Source organism: Sinocyclocheilus grahami, unplaced genomic scaffold, assembly GCF_001515645.1.
Source record: "Sinocyclocheilus grahami isolate Dianchi unplaced genomic scaffold, SAMN03320097.WGS_v1.1 scaffold627.1, whole genome shotgun sequence".
Lineage (NCBI taxonomy): Eukaryota > Metazoa > Chordata > Actinopteri > Cypriniformes > Cyprinidae > Sinocyclocheilus > Sinocyclocheilus grahami.
Window position 1 is genome coordinate 576981 of NW_015505806.1, and position 22215 is coordinate 599195.

The window sequence follows — 22215 nt, forward strand, 5'->3', positions numbered from 1 at the left end:
ATGTGATCGCTCGGCTCCGAAGCGAAAAGCTGAATATGCGCTGCACCTGCTGCCTACTTATACTCACGCTGTGATCAGCAGCAGCTGGATGCAATAATCGCATGCCAATGTGCATTGGCTCGTTTAGTTTACACTCGAAGTAGATTGGTCCCTCTAAGCGAGATCCCAATTTCGTCAGTCCTCCGACGTGACGTCGAGAGTGACCGACTGAAAGGGAACTTAAGTTTTGTTGAGATAACTTATCCAACTTAACTAAACTAAAGTTATCTACACTTTACATACTTTTTTGAACACATTACTTCAGTCTAATGTTGAATTTTAAGTTGTGATAACTAACAACTTTTCATTCATTCATTCATTCGTTTGTTTGTTTATTTATTTGTTTAGACACCAAAGGTTAGTAGAGTCAACATTTTAACTAATACATCTCACTATACTTCCACACTTGATTAACCACAGTACATTAATGCAATTGTTTTGTTTTACACGTTCTCTGAAATTTTATGTTTAAATATACAAATGCACCATTATCTAATTAAATTTGCCATAATTTGCATAGATTTGGAAGTTCAAAATTCCTATTTCTTTTTGTTGACATATTTGAGCTAGTGTTTGCAGAAAGGATTTAGGATCTCTAACTCCATAAATCAGAAAATTATGGAAGTCCGTTTCCACCACTAAATAATAATAATAATAATAATAAAACAAGGTAATTGTGACTTTTCTCATCTCACAATTGTTACTTTTTTTCACAATTCCAACTTCTGACTCAGAATTGTGATTTCATATCTCGCGATTTGGAATAAAAAGAAACAATTGTGAGATATACACTTGCGGTAACACTTTAGAATAGGGAACACTTATTCACTATTAACTACGAATTTTCCCTCAATAAATTCCTAATTTGCAGCTTATTAATAGTTAGTGAGGTAGTTGTTAAGTTTAGGTATTGGGTAGGATTAGGGATGCAGAATAAGGTAATGTAGAATAAGGCATTAATATGTGCTTCATTTGTACTAATAAATTTTCAGACTCTGTTCTGTGTTTTGTGGTTGTTTTGCTCCCCATGTGCCTTCCTTTCCCATGGTTAATTTGTCCCAGGTGTTTCCCTTGATGTTTCATTGCTCCCAGGTGTGTCTCGTCATCCCCTCCTCCTGTGTGTGTAAATAGGGTTCCCTGTGTGTGCTCCAGCGTCCGGTATTGTTCATGTCGTCAGGTATAGCGTGAGTGTTCCTTTGTGTCAGTTAATGGTTACACTTGAATTGGTTACAAAATAGATGAAGGATGGTAAAGTATAGTTAATTGTAACCAACATGTAAAATATTACCTGAGAGATAGAGAGAGGGGGGAATAGAGAGAGGAAGAAAAAGAGGGAGAGAGGGCAGAGACCCAAGAAGAGCTCCAACAAAGAAAAGAGGCAACAAAGAAAAGAGGCAGCCAAGGAAAGAGACAGAGTGAATGCCATGCCTTTTGTTACTGAAGATAGGTTTGGGACAGGAAAGCAGAAGTCTTTGATACATTTTGACTTTACACATCCAAGATATAATATACACAAGTTTTATATCAAAAGCCTTTATAAAAAGTTTGTGCATCAGTGTCTTTTCTGTATGTGTGGTGCAAGAAATCACAGGATATGTTTTGACTCAAGTGTTGACAGATCTTGCTAGAACAAAAAAAAAGCCCTTAAAAGACTCAAACCCAAATGTGTTATCTTGGAAATAAGCCACACACCCAAATATCGTGACCTGCAGTGTGTACGTGTGGAGTTCTTTTATACACACGTTGCTTCATTCTTATTTTATGTTTCTCTTGGACTCTGGCAATTGTTGTTGTGCTGATCATATTCACAATCCCAAAAGTGATATTGTCTGCCAGCACTCTGTCACGAGTTTCATTGCTGTTTCGGCAATTACCATGTTATAGGAGTTTGCGCGATTAAATGAACACGGATGACCTCAAAATTGTACGAAAAGCCGTGAACTGGCTATTGCTTTTAATGAACAAACAAAACATAAATCTCTTAAAGGGGAAAACCCCTTCCACAAGCAACTAAACATTCTTAGAGGGGAAACTGAATGTGACTGAATGCACTGAATGTGAATTCTGTCACATCTTTAATGTATTTTGAATGATTTGAAGGTACAGTAAGGAGTATCATCAAAGAAGAAAGGAAAATAAATGTAATCAAAAAAGCTGTAGGTGGAATTTGATCAGTCCTTTTAGTGATAATGATAATGAAACATCAACAATAACAAATGACAACTACATTACAGACAAAAATGGAATAACACTTCATTTATTGATCATTTGTTACATAGAATGTACATCATATGTATGTACGTTTGCATTCAACGAGACAAATACAGAAAACAATGGAAAAATGATTTTGCATACCTCCAAAAGATCTAATCTATAATCTGTTTCTTTATATGAAATTCAATCCTAATATATTTGGTACTAAAAGTGATTTATTTAGCATAACTGATTTGTTGACCGCATTATACTTTCATATGACCTCAACATGTTCTTTACCAACTAGTAATGGCAACTCAGGCTGTTTGAAATGGAATAATGGACTCCAGGCTATTTAAAATGAATCAATATTGATGATTCAGTGATTCGTTGTCAAGTATTTCTTATTTTATTCAATCATACAGCCTAGAAGTTCTCATAGTGGTGAACAAAATGTGTCTGGTCACGTTTGTTCATTTGCTGGCAGGCCTTCTCAACATTCTTAGTCAGACCGGGAGGACCACAGCTGAACACGCCGATCTTCTCCACCTTTAACAAAGAAAAATCATCAGTGGTGTACGTGAGGTTGATGTAACTGTCACAATGATCTGATTAAATTACTTATTAACCTAAAAATCAAAATTACTCCTTTCACAAGATCCCATATGAATCACAAATATTTACTGATACAGGAAGAATTACAAAAATGCAACAGTAAAGGCCCTACAACTGTAAAGACAACTGTAACAATAAGGATAACTGTAACGATAAAGATAACTTTAACGATAACTATAACTATGACAATAATGATAACTATAGCAATAACTATAAAGATGATAATGATAACTATAACGATAAAAATAATAACTATAATAAGGATAACTGTAACTATAATGATAACCATAACAATAACAACAACGATAACTACAAAAATAACTAACAATAACTATAACTATAACAATAAAGATAACTATAACTATAAGAATAACTGTAACGTTAAAGATAATTTTAATGATAACGATAACCATATCGATAAAGATAAAGATAACTATATCAATAACTACAACGATAACAACAAAAAGAACTTTAACGATAACTATAACAATAAAGATAACTATAAAGATAACTATAGCAATAACTATAATGATAAAGATAACTATAACAATAAAGATAACTATAATGATAAATATAGCTATAACAATAACAATAACTAAAATAATGACTATAACGATTAAGGTAACTATAATGATAACTACAACGATAACTACAAAAATAACTAACAATAACTATAACAATAACAATAAAGAAAACTATAAGGATAACTGTAACGATAATTTTAATGATAAAGATTAACCATTACGATAAAGATAACTATAACTACAACGATAACCCCAAAAATAACTTTAACGATAATTATATCAATAAACTTTCCTATTATCATAGAAATAGAATGATTATTAAAAACTTTATAATTATAGTTATCATCCTTGGTGGAGTTTAACGGTAAAGCTCCAATGCATCTTAGATGCAAATTATTTGGCTTCTGACCTCTGGATGAACTTCCTGTAGCGAGCTGAGAAAAGCCAAAAAGGGTGGGCGGCCGAAGTGTGTGACGGAGCGCAGGCCGGTGAACAGACTCCTGTTCCACACCTTCTGAAAGTGCCGCTCACAGACATACTTGAGAAAGAGAGAGAGGTGATTGATTTTACACCCAACCATAACTTCATATCAGTTAACCTGCTTTTAATTTCATCACAGTAGTTCAGTGGAACTTACAGCAACCATATAAACCAATAAAACCTCTTATCATTCTCATATAAACAATGGATTTACCAGCATGGTGGTGCGGAGATCGAATTTCTCAGCCAGCTGTGTGATGTAGATGTGCACTGACACCAGCTCCTGTACATCCATGTCCTCCACCTCTCTTATGATGTCAGACACCCACTCGAACTGACGCTGAGTCCGTGTCACCCAAATAAAATACACCTGGAGTTAGAGGACATGTAAAGAGTCATTAAAAATGTAATCATTAATTATAGGACATTGAAAACTATTTTAAAGGCTGTATTGTACCTTTTTGCAGTGAAATTTGAACTTGACTGAAGATTTGAACACCAGGTCTTTTAAGATGGAAGCGAAGGGTGTGACTCCAATCCCAGCACCCACCAAAACTGACACCTCATAGTCTGTCCACTCCTGATGACCCTCCCCGAACGGCCCGTCCAGATACAGCTGTGGAGATACAACAGGGTCATTCATTCATGCCAAGAAACATAAAAGTTGAACTATTCTGGATATTTTTTTTAAATGTGGGTTTTATTTGACCCTACGAATCACTCTTAGTTCAAGCCAGGGTTGCCAGGTCTGTGGTTATCCCTTGATCAAACATTATTGGTAGCGTGTCTCCCATCCAATAATTGCAAATAGCTTTGTTACTTCTGATAAGAAACAACATCTTTTTACACTCAACAGATCGCTGTAGCGCCTCAGCTCAAGTGGCAACACGAAGGATTAATATATCTGAAAATAAATAGCATTGAATATAATAGTTCTGTACCAAATGAAGGGGCTCTATAGTATTGGTATTAGTATGAAGGGCCTCCCTGTATAGTATTGGTATCTGCAGATATAATTCTGAATAACCAGCTATCATTATCAGCTAAATTTAAAGTTAGTATCAGGGCATATATATATTAGGAGAACCTAATGCATTCAGGTTTATCTACATCTATATGATCCAAACACAATCTGTGTATCCTTGCCTTTGGATATCCTCCAAGCTCCTGGAGATTCTCAGGGGTGTAGGCCTCTCGGAGTTTGCTGGTCCAGGGTCCCACTGCACGGATATGAAGGCTGAGGGTCTCCTCATGTGGTGCGGAGGTCAGGGTGAAAGGATGGTACTCATCTGTGCCCAGCGCCAGGCATGCAATACGTACCCACTGTCCCGAGCGGTAGACAAAACCTTGTGGACGCTTAAACTCCAGGTAAGTTACATCTGCCAGTTCAGAGAAAATTGAGAATCGGGTTATCAGTGCTACTAGTCCACTTTAGACATTCTACTATAAATAACTTTGCCAGTACATGTCAACTAACTCTCATTAGAGTTTTAGTAGACTGTTTATTTTATGTTATTTTAAGGTTAGATTTAGTTTAAGTTTACATGTACATGCAAAGTTACTTATAGTCAGTGTTGGGGGTAAAGCATTGCAAATAACACAAGTTATGTAATCAGATGACTTTTTCAAGTAACTAGTAAAGTAACGCATTACTTCAATTCAAAGTTCTTTTTTCAAAAAAGAAATGCAAGTCACCTCTCCTGTCCCTGTGTTGAGAGAAGTTGGGAGTAAGTGCAGAGGCAGAAGCCCTTCCTTCAGCTTGAGGCTTATTAATTTTACTTTTGGTGTGAAATTGTTATCCAATTGGTGATTTTAGACATAATTTAATTTTAAAATCAATAAAGTGACTCCTGGATTTGACTCGAGATTCCAGTTCTGAGACGCTGTATAATTTCACAGCCAGAGCAATTAGAAGTGCGCACTTTACAGCACATGACACACCACTGTGTGCTCAGGCCCTTGGAGACTCTGAGATAAAAAGAGCTTTGTGCTGGATCTGCTGAGCGTATTGTCTACCTGAGGGCAGCAGCTCGGCTTTCACCACTGGGATCTCCACCTTATTCCTGTTGAGGCTGATGAGCTTGTCCAGGAGGAAGAGGAGGCCAGGGGGGATCAGGTAGATGTGGAAGCGGGGCTCCTGGAGGAGGGCGTAGCTGCCGTGGATCACCGTCTGCAAAATGAGATGAGAGAGACAGAGAGGAAGTCAGTATTCACAGTTCCTGTGTCCAATGTGCCTGCCAGACATGTAACTTTGACAACAAAACAAAACAAAAATGGCTGAGAACGATCAAATTGCTGATTTGAAATAAAGACAAAAAACTAAATATATTTTTTATTATTGTTGTCGTTTCTTTTAATTTCAAAATTGGAAAACAATTTTTAGTTTTTTTTAAACAAAAATGTAAATAAGTATTCTAACCAATCATTTCTGGTTATTTTTTTCTTTTGCTCTCTTACTATCTGAATTTTAACTATATTTCAAAATTTTTTTTAGTACATAATACTAAAGCTGAAACACTCTAATAAAACTCATAAATTAATAGTTGTTTTTTTCCCTTTACCAGGACATAGACGAGCACATATAGGTGGTGTGTGATCCAGAATCCTCTAAAGCTGATGCGTCTGAAATAGTGTGAGGCGAAGACATACATAAAGGCAAAAATCAACAGCAAAAGAACCCCAGTGAGACCTGAAAGAAAAACAAAACAGAGCTACAGCAAACACACATCTAGAAAAATAATCAACTGAATTTAATACTGAATATATCAAAACAACACTGAATGTGCAGCTATACCAGGAACTGTCTTGAAAAACCAGAAGGTCCATTTCATTGGAAGCTCAGACCTGCAAATGATCAACACAGAGAATCTTGGACAAGGCTCCTACACTAATAGAGGTTCCCAGATAACAAAAATATGCTCTAAGAATGCTTTATGTTCCCATTAAGTAATAAAAATATTATTTTTGAATGTTCTCAGAACATATATGTATATACAGTGGGTACGGAAAGTATTGAAAAATTTAAGGGCGTCTGAATACTTTCCGTACCCACTGTATGTACAGTATGTGTGTATCTCAAGATTGATAGCATGAATTACCCATTGTTGGAGAACACTCTAGGAAACAGGCAGGCAAGGATATTGAGGTCACTGATGCAGAAAACGTAAACGTTGACCACATGCCCCAAACTGTGAACAACTGGCACCAAAAAAATAAATAAATAAATTACATACATGAATATAATTGATGTACTGTATAGCACATGACTTTAAGGAAATGTTACATTACGAAATGGAACTTTGAACCCTGGCAATTAAATTCTTCAATTGTGAATCACATATGCCATAAACTGCACAAGTTTGACACACAAAGTATTAAAACATAAACGTGATGACGTAAGATTCTAATGAATCATATCTGTGGTAAATAATTTTTGAGAGGGCACATAAGGAAGTTCAAGTAATAGATGGCGTTTTGCACGCAAAGGGAATTTTTCTCTTCTGACCTGAGAGGACGACAGCAGTCACAGCCATGTGACGGTGAAGGTCGATGGCCGCATCAAATGGGATGTATCCGTTGAGAAAAGTCTCTCTGCACATGGTTATCAGGTTACGGCACACAGTGAGGAGCATGTAGGGAAACAGGAAGGAGATTGCGGCCGCAGAACCGCGAGACACGAGCACACCCACTATGGAGGTCTCTGGGATACCACTGGCATGGGCCTGTAAACCATAATCTACAAACATTGCTATTGGTTTGCAACTATTAGTGTGGATCTCCAGTGTTGAAAAAAAATAGGAACAATTCAACATGATCACAATAAATCAAGTTAGCCTTAAATATGCACAATAAAATGTTCAGAGATGAAAAGAGAGAACATAAAGGGACACTTACAGTAGCACCTTTCCAGTGCAAGTCCAACTGTGATCCCGTATATAATGACCATGCAAATTATATGTCTTCTGTAGTTTTCTATGAAGCGTTTGAACTGCTGGATGCATTGCTGCACTGCGTTCCTGTTGTAGCGCTCTCTCTGAGGCCTCACATATACCTTAGGGCTGCTTTGTCCAATTCTAACAAGGGAAACAGAACATATTCCGCTTTAACTAGGGTGGCTTGACAAAAACAACATACCTTCAAACTTGGGTTGAGTTTTTTTATAAGGCAACTTTGGCACAGTCCTTCAGCCTGTTCTGATTCAGGTGGCTGTATCTTTTCTAACAGACTCACAATTTTATCAATGTATGTCTAGCTAGTTAGTAGGTTAGACAGACTAATTAGATTGTTATCTATCTTGCTGTCTTTCTGTCTGTTTAGGTATCCACCTGTCTTCATGTATGTTTATTCAGTTATCTACCTTGCTGTCATTCTAACTAATTGAACAGACAGACAGGTGGATAATCAACTAAATAGACAGAGAAACAGCCAGATAGTTAACCCTAGATTGGGAAATAAATAGAAAGACAGTCAGGTAGATAACTAATTAAGACATACTGTCAGGTGGATTGACTAAATGGATTGACTAAGTTTCTAGTATACCTAATAAGACCTTGATTAGCTGGTTCATGTGTGTTTAATTGGGGTTGGAGCTGAACTCTGCAGGACAGTGGCCCTCCAGGAGGAGGATTGGACACCCCTGGTCTAGTTAGTTATTTATCAGTCTGTCTGCCTATTTAGTTAGTTAACTGTCTGCAATTGCATAGTAACATCCTGCCAAACTATTGTGGCTATTGTACAGGTCATCACCATTCACAATGTCTTCAAAATATGTACAAATCTAGTTACTATCTAGTACTGCATTAGCCCGTTTAATTTTGTCACAGTTAACTAAAAATGATGACCTTCAAAGGGAAAACTGACCAATATTACGTCACAGAATAGCATCACTTCCCACAAATACTGATTGCCACATTTCTCAATAGCCAACAAATGATGGGTTTCACAAAGGCTTAAATGTAACACCTAGCTGAACTCCTAATGACCATACACGCCAGAACATGTTTCGTAATGCAACACATGCTCTAAAATGACCATGACAGCGATATTATACATTAACGCAGTGGTTCTCAGTTCCAAATCTTTGCGACCCACCGCTCTGCACATTTTGTATGCAGCTCTTATCACTTCAGACATTTGTTCTATTCGACCATAAGTGCCCTATGAAGTGGACCTCACAGGATATTCACAGGATATTCCGATATAACCATTGCATTAACTTCTCACTTCTTGGTCTGTCTTTGACGAAGTTCCTGGTCTTGCTCCCCCTCAGGCCTGTGAGTAAGCACTTCCACTGCTGAAGTACTACAAAAGAAATAAAAAACAACTTAGCTGTATTACTGTGTACTTATTTGTAAAAAAGCGCCAAATGGATTTTATGTTATATATTTTTTCTTTACCTATTTTTCTTAATGAAAGATACTCGCTGTTGTCTGGCTAGTTTTTTCTTACTTAGTACTTCCATGCCTGGGAATACATGAACAACAGTTTCAAAGTAAAATGCCTCTGTATTGAGCCACCATAATTTGCAAATAAATTCTTTAAAAATCCTACAATGTGATTTTCTGGATTTTCTTTTCTCATTTTGTCTCTCATAGTTGAGGTATACCTATGATGAAAATTACAGGCCTCTCTCATCTTTTTAAGTGGGAGAACTTGCACAATTGGTGGCTGACTAAATACTTTTTTGCCCCACTGTAAATATAGAGACATGGGGGATTAGACCATAAAGAAAAATATATCCTTAACCTTTAAAATTGAGCTGAGCTGAATGGTCTCGCAGCAGAAAGTGAAAGTCCTCCCAGGAGAAGCAATCTTTGTTGTAAAGTCCAGCTGCCCGAAGCATGGCTGCTATGCCATCATCAGCCTGACTCTTAGATAGAGCACTTCCAGAGATATCAATGAAAGACCTGTACAAGACAAGAGGAAAGTGACAAGCAGAAAAAAGAAATCTTTCAGAGAAACTTTATTGACTTGTAAAATTATATCATCTGAATCTCAAAAAAAAGAAAAGAGTCTTTGAAAAAAATACTTTTGTTCTCTACAACGCTCAAAAAACATCAGAACCGACCTGAGTAAGGAAGTGAACTCTTCCTTGGACAAGAAGCCATCTCCTTTAATGTCATGCATTGAAAACAAAAGCTTAGACTTCTCCTCGGGAGTACCTGGATTTGAAAGCCAAAAACACTTTAACACTCTAACCAACACAAGATAGCAACACCATAACACTGTAAAATTGTCACATTCTAACAACGTACGTTTACTTTGTAACATTGGAATGTCACAAAATTGTAAAGCTGTAACATTTTAGCAATGTAACAAGATAACTTTGTAGCATTGTAAAATCATAAAATGAACATTGTAACATAACACCGTAAAATTGTAACATCCTAAAAGGTTAACTTAGTAGCACTGCAACATCTTAACTATGTAACATCAGAACATCGTAACACTGTAAATTGTAAAACTGTAATATTATAACAACATAAAAAGTTAAGTTTGTAGCATTGTAACATAATATTGTAACATAACAGCCTTCTAACATCAAAACACTGTAAAATTGTATAACTATAATATCCTAACAACGTAACTTTGTAGCATTGTGACATCATTAAACTGTAACAATGTAACATTGTAACATCATAACGCTGTAAAATAGTAAAACTGTAACATCCTAACATTGTAAGAAGTTAACTTAGTAGCATCTTAACACTGTAATATCATGACATTGTAACATTGAAATACTAAAATTGAAAAACTGTAACATCCTAACAATCTAACTTTGTAGCAGTGTAACATTGTAGCATTCTAACTTTCTAACATCGTAACACTGTAAAACTGTAAAATCCTAACTTAACAAGGTAACTTTGTAGCATTGTAAAATCATAAAACTGCAACACTGTAACATCATGACGCTGTAAAATTGTAAAACTGTAACATCCTAACAACCTAACTTTGTAGCAGTGTAACATTGTAGCATTCTAACTTTGTAACACTGTAAAACGGCAAAATCCTAACAAGGTAAATTTGTAGCATTGTAACATCACAACATTGTAACACTGTAACTTGGCAGTATTTTAAAATGGTGACAACATATATTGAAACACTGAACTGCATTACAAAAGATTTGAACAACCTCACCTGTCATGAAAATAACAATAACATCCAGGAACTCCTGAAACGAAAGGTATCCATTGCCATCCTTGTCAGCCAGTGTGAACATGGACTCCACAAAGAGCGAGTCAGGCTTCAGACCGAGCACGCTGGCGAATTCAACTCGTGTGAGCTCACACTGTAAAGCTTCTCTGGTCCTATTGCTCAAGTCTCCTGCATCACTTTTATCAATGTCCAAGACCTGGAGTCAAAAAACACATGGAAGATGCTACCTCTCAACTTTGAGACACTTTGTCAGTGGAATGAAGACAAAATGACCTTGTAGACGTATGAAGAGAGAACAGAAACACATACCTTTGAAAAAGCGTGCTTAAAAAACGTCTCCACAATCATTTCCCTCTGTGCTCTGGTCACTGCATCTCTAAGAAGTTCTTTCTCACTCATTTCCATCACGGTCAGATTCTGAATTCCGCCCTCCAGCTCAGAGCGCAGGTGACTCAGGAACTTTGACCTCTGTCCAACATCCTCAAAGAACATAACCTTTTGGACAGAAATCCGACAACGTAATGTCTCGTTGAGCATCAGTTGAATGACAACAACAGAATAAACTACCAAATTCCTACCATATCATACTCTTTGGGGATCTTCAAGAGCAGAGCACGATGCTGATGGTCATTGGATATTAACACATTCAGGTGGTCTTGACTGCCCAAGCTGTGAGAACTGAGAAGAGAGCCATTCTTATCAAAGGTCTGGAATACTTTCTTCTCGTTGAATGCAAGTGTGACTTGTCGGGGTGCTGTATTGTGCCCCAACCACTCTTTGGCTGAACAAAAAAAGTAAAATGCAATAACAGTGTTATAAGTTAATAAACTCATCTTCATTGTCATTTTAGACCAATGGGACACTGCAGATGACGTTACTGACCAATAGTTTCATGTGCAGGTTTCTTGTCTGTGGTAGAACCTCTGACCTTCTTTTGGAATCTTTTGTATCTGGCTGTCCGGACACGAGCAACTACACAAGCTACTATATAGCTTACTGTCGAGAGATCAGAAAGTTGTCGCAGTCTACGTGTGTTGAAAAATGATTGGGTGGCATATACACCCTTGCAAAAACTCTTTATTTTAACTAGCAAGGAACTTTTAGCAATTTTGTGGCAACCCTTGAAAGTGAAATAATTGATTGTAATAAATTATTCAATAAATTATTTTTATGAATACGAATTGTGATTTAATAATTCATGCATTAATTAAATTATTACCAAATGCAGTTGTTTGTAAATATATGAAATTGTAATTTAATTATAATTTAATGACAGCATACAAAATTTTTTATAAATGGCACTGACCAACAGGAAACAGGAAGAGCACCACCACCGTTACGCCAAAACCAGCTTTGCTGCTGTTGTCAAAGTAACTTATAGAGGAGGCCTTAATGCAGGGGTGAAGATCAGAGGCTCTGATTGGCTGAGGCTGGGGGCAGGGATCACCTGTACAAAAAGCCCAATATAAACACACCATGGCTTTATAATATTATTTTTTGTGGAACATGTTGGTGCATGGGGGTTGCTTATTACCGTTCACCCAGAAGAACACATTCTTTTGAATGTCACCCTCCTCTGCACTGGTGACGTCCAGAAGGACATTGTGAAATGTGGTGTTACGTATGGCTTGGATCTCCTCCTCAGTGAACAACCTGAGATGAAGAATATCTTTCAGTGTTTAGTGTGCTCATCATCTGACCAAATTGACATAGCTGTTCTTTCAAGTAATCATCAAAGAAAAATCTCTCACCCATTTTGTATGTTCTCAAACCAGAAGCGATCAGCATTCCTTATGCGTTCAAACTGGTCCAGGATGATGCTGGAAAACACTGGCCCTGGTCCTTCCTGTGATTCTAGCAGGCCGCCCACAAATAGCTCAAGTCTGGAGGTATCATTCTCATATAACTCTGCAAGCTCCCTTAACAACTGAAAAAGAGATTCAAAGAAGCAGATAGAACATTACAAACTAGATTTTTGCATTATCTGAACAATAAGTGGCTGGGTGATGGGCATTCTGGGTATTTGTTTTTGAGAGATTTTTGCTGATGGCTGTGGAAGCACCTGTGTGTTATACAGTTTAGGGTTGATCTCGTCCCAGCTGTTGACCGGCCGCATGTTGAGGCTCTCTCTGATCTGGTTATAACTGGGCAGCCCAAAATCACGCCCCCTCTGGATGGTCAAAGCCACTGCATCAGAGCGCGAGAACCGCAAGGGGCCATACATGTAGTCTAATGGAGAAAAGGAATGGAGAAGATGTGTTAAACAGTAGATGTTCTTAATGTCAGTAATTGAATTGAAAGAAAAAGCAACCTCTCAAATCCTCCACAATGATGTTGTCCTCTCGCTCAGCGATCTGAGAAGCCATGCCCATTATTAACTCATCAACATCCTGACTGGACTGCAGGTTTGGATTCTAAAACATTTTATTATAATTTTATTTAATTAAAATAATTTCGAAACAGTCATTTCTAAACAAAATGTAAATGCCATTATATATATATATATATATATATATGTGTGTGTGTGTGTGTGTGTGTATACATATATATAATAAAGGAAGTCTTGGGAAAAGCCACCATGTTTGAAATTTTTATAATAATCCAAACCAAACCCTGTCTATCATGACTCACATTTCGGTTCCAGAAGGTGTTGCATAAACGCAGGCCAGGAGATTTACTTCCGTCGTTGTTCACAGTACTTTTGTAGTGACATGTCCTGTTTCTGAATCCCCAAAAACACAATTTTAGATACAATAGAGGATTTTATATGTACACTACCTTTTGAAAGTTTGGGATCAGTTTGATATATTATATATTGGGAAGAAGGAGGCAGGAACCGGTGAACATTTAACATAAAACTTTAATAAATAAATAAACAAACAGAAAACGAAAGTAAAAGTGGCAGCCCCTCACGGATATATGTGTGTATTTATATATACATATGCACATATATTATGTAAACACAAACTTTTATTTTGGATGCAATTAATCGCGATTAATTGATTTGACAGCCCTAATATATATAATTAATTTTGTTCATTCATTAATTTTTTTAAAGATGTTTGTTTTTGTCTTTTATTCAGCAATCAAAATTGCATTAAATTAGAAAAAGTCTCTTTTAAAAAAAAATGCTGTTCTATATCAAATAATCCCAACAAAATATATAAAAAAACCCCCCAAAAAATATTAAAGGGTTAGTTCACCCAAAAACGTAGGATCTGTTTCCTACATTGTTGTGATGTGATCTGAATGAAAACAGCGTATCCGTGTGACGCAGCTGACACAGAACAGCATATGCTGTTTACGTCCAGCTGATATTCTCCAAAATGGCACTACAGGGTGATGCAGAGGAGACGAATTGTTGAATAAAGTCGTTTTTTTCTTTTCTTTTGCACACAAAAAGTATTCTCGTAGCTTCGTATAATTGCGGTTGAACCACTGATGTCACATGGATTATTTTACAGATCTCCTTGCTACGTTTCTGGACTTGGGAACATTTCAGTTGCGTTGCTGTCTATGCAGGGTCAGACAGCTCTCAGATTCCATCAAAATGATCTTCATTTGTGTTACGAGGATGAACGGAGGTCTTACGGGTTTGGAACAACATGAGGGTGAGTAATTAATGACAGAATTTTCATTTTTGGGTGAACTAACCCTTTAAGCGGCACAACTGTTTTCAGCATTGATAATAATAACAAATGTTTCTTAAGCAGCAAATCAGAATATCAGAATGATTTCTGAAGGATCATGTGACACTGAAGACTGGAGTAATGATGCTGAAAATTCAGCTTTGCATCACAAGAATAAATTACATTTTAAAATATATTAAAATAGAAAAGAGTTATTTTAAATTGTAATAATATTTCACAATATTACTGTTTTTACTGTATTTATCAAATAATATCAGCTTTGGTGAGCATAAGAGACTTCCTACTGACTCCAAACTTTTGAACGGTAGTGCAAGTAAGTCTAATACTTGAGTATTTTAACAGAAATTCTTTAATGTTAATGTTACTATGTCAAACAGTGATTTGTAACAGTTTTACAAAAGTGATTTGAGCAGTGTACCTTTTATATACACCAGGTGGTGCAAGAGTCAGTCCAAACCTCACAGCAGCAGCTTCAAACTCAGCAGAGATCCCTGGATCAACATATTTCTGATAACCTGCAGAAAGACGGTGCTGTGTGATTCAGCTCATATCATATATTCCATTATCAGCTCAGATTTTTCACTAACCACTGTTAACAGTACTGCCCTCAGCAGAAATGACATACTTGGCATCTGTTAACCTGTAATGACGTAGATGCCAACGACATGCTGTCAACTGCAAAGCCAACTGCACGTTACTCAAGCCATGAGAGAGATTTTAATAGACCACAGATTCGTCTCGTGTAGCCTTTCTTTTGACTTGCAGCATAAAGTCTGCTCACGTCTGCCCACAATCATCCACTGAAGAGACCATCTGACCCACGTAGATCATTTTATTCAATATATCACAATAATAGACTAATCATTTTATATTAAATAACTATTAAATATTATTAAATATTTTCTATGTATGTCACCAAAAATTGTATCGTAAATGTTGCATCTCAAACATGTTTAAAAAACGAATTATTATTTAGATTTTTTAAAATAAATTTGTATTTTTATTACTTATTATAAAAATGTCACTTTTTTAAGTTAAAAGTAAAAGAAGGTGATACCTGTATCAAAATGCAATTGGCTATATTTATAGAAATTATAAATATCAAAGTATTATTATTATTAATAAGCGCTAACATGCATATGAGTGGAAGTGAATGAAACTCAAATTGTAGTGTGACGGTCAGTGAACGGACTGTGGTCAGTGGGTGTGCCGTCTGAGACAAACCACAGATTACTGGAGCATGTACACATTCAAAGACACACACACAAACACACAAGTCTCACCTGGATAGGAAGTCACTGGTGTTCCCAGATAGGCCGGCAGCCATTCATAGAATGCTATATTCTGAGGAAAGATCGATCATCCAATCAGAAATAAGATTGATATATCATTATATTTATACGCCAGTGTTCAAAGGAGATATTAACTGAAGGATACTGCGTTACACCCCTCCAAATTGCCACCTGTTTCATGAAAAGAGTCAGTAATAGAGGACTATCTGCTTTACCTGGAATGTGGCAATAACCCTCTTTCGGGCATTTTGGAAAAGCTCTTCATCTGACCAATAGGGGTGTTCCTTATGCAGTTTGGAGGCCAGGTAATTGTGGTAACGAAACCAAATAATTCCCTCAGTGACCGTAAAGATGTTCTCATTGGCCCGGGCATTCCCGAACTCTGAGAACACACAAAACGAGCAGCTGAAAACCACAACTTTCAACATTTCCATAAGCGCTTTGTAATGTAATTGTTTTTATATATAAGTACTAAAACCATGCAAAGTGAAAAGTCACTCTGCTCTGTATCATGTTCTCTTGTACTTTATTGCTTAATGTTTTGCCATCTATGGAGCCATTTACAAGAGGCACATAGATTATTTTCAAAAAATTATGGTCTATTGGTGTCACAAGCTGTGGTTTATTCAGAGTATTTTACATGCTATACTCATATTGTTGTTATGTAATTTTTTACAGCAAAATACCAAACGCACATTGTTATGGGTTTTAGCAAACACATGCTCATGCAAAAGGACTGAACCTGGTTTAAGATTTAAGAGCATTTAAGAGCAAAATGACTTAAAATGCTACCCTTCAAAAATTCCTTTCAAAAATGTACTACAGTAACCATAGTGACTGCAAAAATTAAGTAATGGGTAACAAGCAAACAAACAAATAAAATAGTTATCCATTTATAAGTGAATAAATAAAACGGATTTATTTATCCATAAACAAACAAACAAACGAACGAACTAATGAATGAATGAATGACAAAGATTCTGAAAGCTTCTCCCAGTGTTGCAGAATTGATTTTATAGCAGTAAAATAATTGCAGTAACTATAGTACTATAGTAAGGAAAACTATGGATGGAACTACAGTAACCATAGTAAGGAAACTATGGATATACATTTTTGTAAGGCATGTTATATTAAAAGCATGACAGCAAAATATTCCTACCAGACGAAAATTCCTTGATTAGCTATGTAACTACTGGTCATGTGGTCATAAATAAATAAATGTACTACAACTTAAAGTAGCTGCTCCATATGTTACCGTAGAGCTCCTGTGAGCCGGGGCTGGTGCTGGGGTCCGGCGCACTCCACATGAGGTACCCACTGCTGCTGCGCCGAGGCATGTCCTGTGAGGAGCCTGATGCCAGCAGTCCTTTGGAAAACGTTCTCAAGGCATCACACCATGAGCTAGATGATCCATAGATGGAGCTGCCATCTATCCACGCTGTCACGTGATTCACCTGAAATGAATTTGGGTAGATCAAAAACTCAGCAGGTCCATTATAAATCCCATACAGTCTATACTGGCTTCATACGCACCTGTGTGCGGGGATTGTTGGGGCTTTTGCCCGTGCTTGGATTCCACTTTGCTCTCTGGAACTGAAGCAGGATCGGTTGCGAAGAGTTAGAGCCAAAGATGGGATCTTCTTTTTGGACTTTAATATGCATGAACTCAGGTGGGCAACCAGGTATTCGTGATTCTGAGATCTCAGACAACACATGGTAACCTAATGTAGTAATAAAGAGTGGCCATCATAAGGAATCAAATTCTCATTGATCCTTTACAAAATTAGTCAATATTAGGAAAACATCTACTGAAATCCTTGAACTCTAAAAAGGGTTTAAATGTCTTAACAGAGTAACAGTGAATAGATAGGACTGAACCATCTGAAACAGTTCGCAGCTCGAGCACCACAGATTCGAGCAGTTAATCAAAACTCACTTTCAGATGCCTGACAGTCACTCCGACTCGAAATGAGCCAAAATACCGGCATATCTGATCATATGATGCTGGTTTTGCCAACTGATTCAGCACTCCAGTTACTCTAACAGTCAGTGAACTGAGGAAAATGTTACAACTGAAGACCGACGAGCCCCTGATATGCGCATGCGTGAACCGAGCACTTGAATGAAGAGGCCAAATTAAAGTTTTTATGGTTTCTCTTTGCTTATGTAAAAAGGTGTGCTAATGAAGACTATTTACTTTATATGCTTTAGACATGTAAAATATCCATGTTACACACCATTATTGGGTGCTTTAATAATATATTTGTGCATACGTTAAGTCATTGCATAAATAAACTGATTAATCAGTTATTTGAAGCAGTTCACTGAAACCAACTGTCCGAAAGAATCAGTTCGCGGGAAAATAATCAAATTTCTCCATTTGCCTCTGGATTACAGCTAATAATGTTGTAAATAACATTCAATTTCTTGCACAGATCGATCGTTTTGCTTCACAAGACCTCAATATCTCATCAGGAGCCACGGGTATTACATTTTGTGTTCCCTGATTTGCGTTTTTGACTCTCAAAATGACGGTGTCCGCTTAATTCATCAATCATTAAGGACCGTGGCTTCAGCTAAAAAACAAAATCTTCTTTACTGTTACACTCAAGAAAAAAGTCACCTGCATCTTGATGGCCTGAGGGTGATTAAATAAACAGCAAATTTCATTTTTGGCTGAACTACCCCTTTAAACTTGTTTACCACTAGCTACGTCTACATGCACCCAAATGATCTGTTTATTGATGGACTGATGGCTCAGTCAGACTGAAAAGACTTAACTGAAACCCTAAAGGGATAGTTCACCCCAAAAATGAAAATTAGCCCAAGATTAACTCACCCTCAAGCCATCCTGGGTGTATATGACTTTCTTCTTTTAGATGAATACAATCTGAGTTATATTAAAATATATCCTGGCTCTTCCAAGCTTTATAATGGCAGTGAATGGCTGTTGAGATTTTGAAGGAAATTAAAGTGCATCCATCCATCATAAAAAGTGCTCCACAAGGCTCTGGGGGGTTAATAAAGGCCTTCTGAAGTGAATCGATGCATTTGTGTAGGAAAATATCCATATTTAAAACTTAATAAACCATAATCTCTAGCTTCCGCTAACTATCGTACGCGTGTTCACAAGAGGATCTTGTTCCAGAAGATGAAGTAGGATGTAGGCGTAGCGTGAGCTGTGGTGAGAATATGATAGTCTCACCAGAACCAAGTTTTGTTTACAGCAAAGGAAAACCAGTCTCCTCTTTACATTCTTCTTTACAAATCCTCGTTTTGTACTTCTAATTCGTGACCAGTGTTTTGTTTTGCTCTCTCCTCTGCGCTTCCGCGTTCATCACTTCTCTTCACTTCACTTCACTTCTGTCCTACTTCAATCACTGGAATGCCACTTTCTTGTGAAAGAAGTTATTTTTTTAATATAACTCAGATTGTAGGGGGGGGGGGGGGGGGGGGGGGGGGGGGGGTGAGTAAATCATGGAGTAATTTTCATTTTTGAGTGAAATATCCCATCTAAGCTTGAGCCAAATGAAATTTCAATTAGATTGAAAGGGTGGTGTAAAACTGAAATAATCCAACAGGAAAAAATTAAGCATGTAAACACTTGAATCAAATTATTTTCTCAATCATATTCAAAAATAAGTGCTATTCCAATTGACTGATTCAGTTGTGAATGAATCATTTTCACAACATATCACTTCAAGATCTGACTCAAAGAGAAGAACGATTCCTTATAAACTGGACATTACTACTCCTTTCATGGACTTGAGGTGAACCAGGGTGGATTTATAACAGTCTTTTCCACAGCAGACCAAGCCCATAAGATAATAATACAGTGAATGAGTAATTTTATAGTGCTTTTGCATCTGTTTTGAAGCTTGAAGGTTCCAGTCACCATTCATTGTAATTGCATGGAAAAGAGTTACTAGCAATTTCTTTGTTTTTGAAAGAAAGGACTGGAACGGCATGAGGGTGAATAAATTGTCAAACTTTATTTTTATTGGATGAACTATCCCTTTAAGGTAAATGACACTCAGGAAGCCTTTACTGAACATTTATTTAAATGATGTGACATTATAATTAAAGGGCTGGCTCTTCAATCAACAGGTTACACCTTGTTTAAATGAAAGCATCACTCACCGAATGCCACAGAGAGAACGCTTCTGTTCCTGTAGGACATGAGACCGGATTGGCCAATCATGGCTGTGTTGCTTATCTGGCGGGGGTTGGGCAGGTGCGGTTCCTGTCGGGGCAGATAAACGCCATCTGTGTACTGCGCCGGAAAGAGACGGACCAGTGCTGCATCTGTAAGGACAATATCCTGATGTTCCTTTCTTTCTTTCTTTTTTTGTAGAAACCTAAAAGAAGTATGAATTCACTCACCTGCAGCCCCTCGATTGTGATCTGCCAAATTATTGTACCACCCATCATACCTTTGAACTTCCCAGGTAATGGCAGAATTGGCACCTGTTTGGTTCAAGATTAAAGGGAGTTTGGCAACACTATAATAAATGTGAATCATCATATAATGTTAGTTAATGATGAATTCATTTATTTCATGCAAATTCAAGCTGTGCTTAAAATATACCTAGGATTTATCTAGAATTCAAAATCCAACTTACATCCTAAAATGTCCCTCAAAAATAAAATAAAATAAATACAAGAATAGTTATGATGTAAAATAAATAAATATTCAAGATTAAAGAAAAAATAACCCCAAAAAAGCTATTCTTTTGACAATGAGATTTTTGCCACTACTTTTTAATTTGAAAAATAGAGGAAAATATTTGGAATAACCTTGACTGAATGTTCATTTTCATGAATAACAATAACTCGTATTAGTATGTTACATAATGTTTAACACATTTAGTTGATGAATAGTGTAACGAGTATTCAAACAGCTGGAAATTAATGTGTTTTCATATACGCACAAAGTGAGGTTCAAAAGCCTGAGACCAAGAATAAAATAAAAATACTGTCATTTTTCTAATTAAAACTGCATCAAACATTTGAGAGAGCAGTTAAACAAGGGGGTTCAAATATATTAAAAGTAGTTTTTACAATTTCAAAATGCAATAGATAGACAGACAGACAGATAGATAGTAAAAATTATTTTTCAAAGTTGCAATTAAAACAAAGATTATTGGAACAAGTTCCACAAGAAAATACTATTTTAGTCTTTTTACTTCAAAATTTCACATTAAACTCAATGTTAATTGCCAATTCTTTGTAATTCTTTGTGAAATTTACTAGCAATTTCTGAGTGAAAATGGTTTCAGTGTATAGATAGATAGATAGATAGATAGATAGATAGATAGTCTTATACTCACCAATAGCTTGACAGAGAACAGACAATGCAGTTAAAGTCCTTAAGAGTAGCTCACATAAACCCATTCTTGCAGACCAATGAAGCACCTCTTCTCCTGAACTACAGAAAACTGCTGTGTGTTCAAGCAAACTTTTTTAAAGTGAAAATACAGTCACGCCTGTCTACAGAATAGCAGACCTCACCTGTTCGCGAATAGATCGGATGGCTGCGAAAATAAAAGGAAGAGTCAGTGACAGAATGAGAGTCCGACCCACATCCACACCTGCTTCACACTGAGTTTATGTTGAAGGGCTGGTCATGAGCGGTTGACACCTCTCTTTGAGAATACCAATCAATGCAAATCAAAGCTTTTATTAGGAAGTGCGATCGTTTAAAAGATGAGCGCCGAGAGGATCATCCTATTTCCAGGACTCATATTTTTCCGTGTTGTTTCGCGGCTCTCGTTGCATCCACAGGTGAGTTGCAATGCGGCATTGTGGTTGGGTATTGATTTCTAAATGTCTATCAAGTAACATCCAGTTCTGTGAGACTGTGAAGGAAGATCCGATGTCCTTTGATGTACGGTTATCAAAGTATCCTCATTCACGGTAACAATCACCTCAAGGTGCGCTTACCTGGACCGGTTACCTGAGCGGGATCATTTGCATTATAACGCTGCGGCTGCTGTATGAGTTGTGCTTTCTGTGATGTATTGCAAGTAATTTTATAGATTTTAACGACTGATCTGAAGAGTGAAGATGTGTGAGAGAGATGGGCCGAGTTATGGGGGTCGTTTCCCGATATTTGAATTCTCATGAAGGAAACAAATTTCGAATCTGTTAAAAAGCACATTTTCTTTTTAACCACAAGCATTTGTTTAAACAGGGATGAACTAAACATTTTATAGCTAAAGCTAGAGTGCGAATTTCATTTGCCGATAAATAGCGACCAAAAATCAG

The 22215-nt window shown here is 36.8% G+C and overlaps 1 protein-coding gene across 1 annotated transcript; it reads right to left on the reverse strand.

Annotated features, from left to right (window-relative positions):
* Nucleotides 1–2640: 2640 nt before the first annotated feature.
* LOC107557982 (dual oxidase 1-like) lies at nt 2641–21342 on the reverse strand. The gene is made up of 33 exons (XM_016241580.1): nt 21279–21342; nt 20332–20415; nt 20089–20253; nt 17482–17669; nt 17204–17402; nt 16164–16330; nt 15940–16000; nt 15075–15171; nt 13638–13728; nt 13318–13420; nt 13069–13235; nt 12758–12933; nt 12541–12659; nt 12313–12453; nt 11889–12002; nt 11585–11787; nt 11316–11501; nt 10989–11202; nt 9919–10012; nt 9597–9757; nt 9248–9314; nt 9075–9152; nt 7746–7924; nt 7357–7587; nt 6950–7049; nt 6646–6695; nt 6413–6540; nt 5868–6021; nt 4998–5230; nt 4309–4467; nt 4066–4221; nt 3781–3909; nt 2641–2781 (listed from the first exon to the last, which is right to left on the reverse strand). Exons 1-33 carry the CDS (start codon nt 21340–21342, stop codon nt 2659–2661), a joined length of 4581 nt encoding a protein of 1526 aa, XP_016097066.1. The 3' UTR covers nt 2641–2658.
* Nucleotides 21343–22215: the final 873 nt, after the last annotated feature.

What these genes read in the sequence shown, in the direction of transcription:
- LOC107557982 (XM_016241580.1), bottom strand. Translation starts at nt 21,342, where the DNA reads ATGGGTTTATGTGAGCTACTCTTAAGGACTTTAACTGCATTGTCTGTT. An exon ending in CCACCTGGTGTATATAAAAG is followed by an intron (nt 13,729 to 15,074) that starts GTACACTGCTCA and finishes TTGGGGATTCAG; the next exon opens with AAACAGGACATGTCACTACA. An exon ending in TCTTTCATTAAGAAAAATAG is followed by an intron (nt 9,153 to 9,247) that starts GTAAAGAAAAAA and finishes TTTCTTTTGTAG; the next exon opens with TACTTCAGCAGTGGAAGTGC.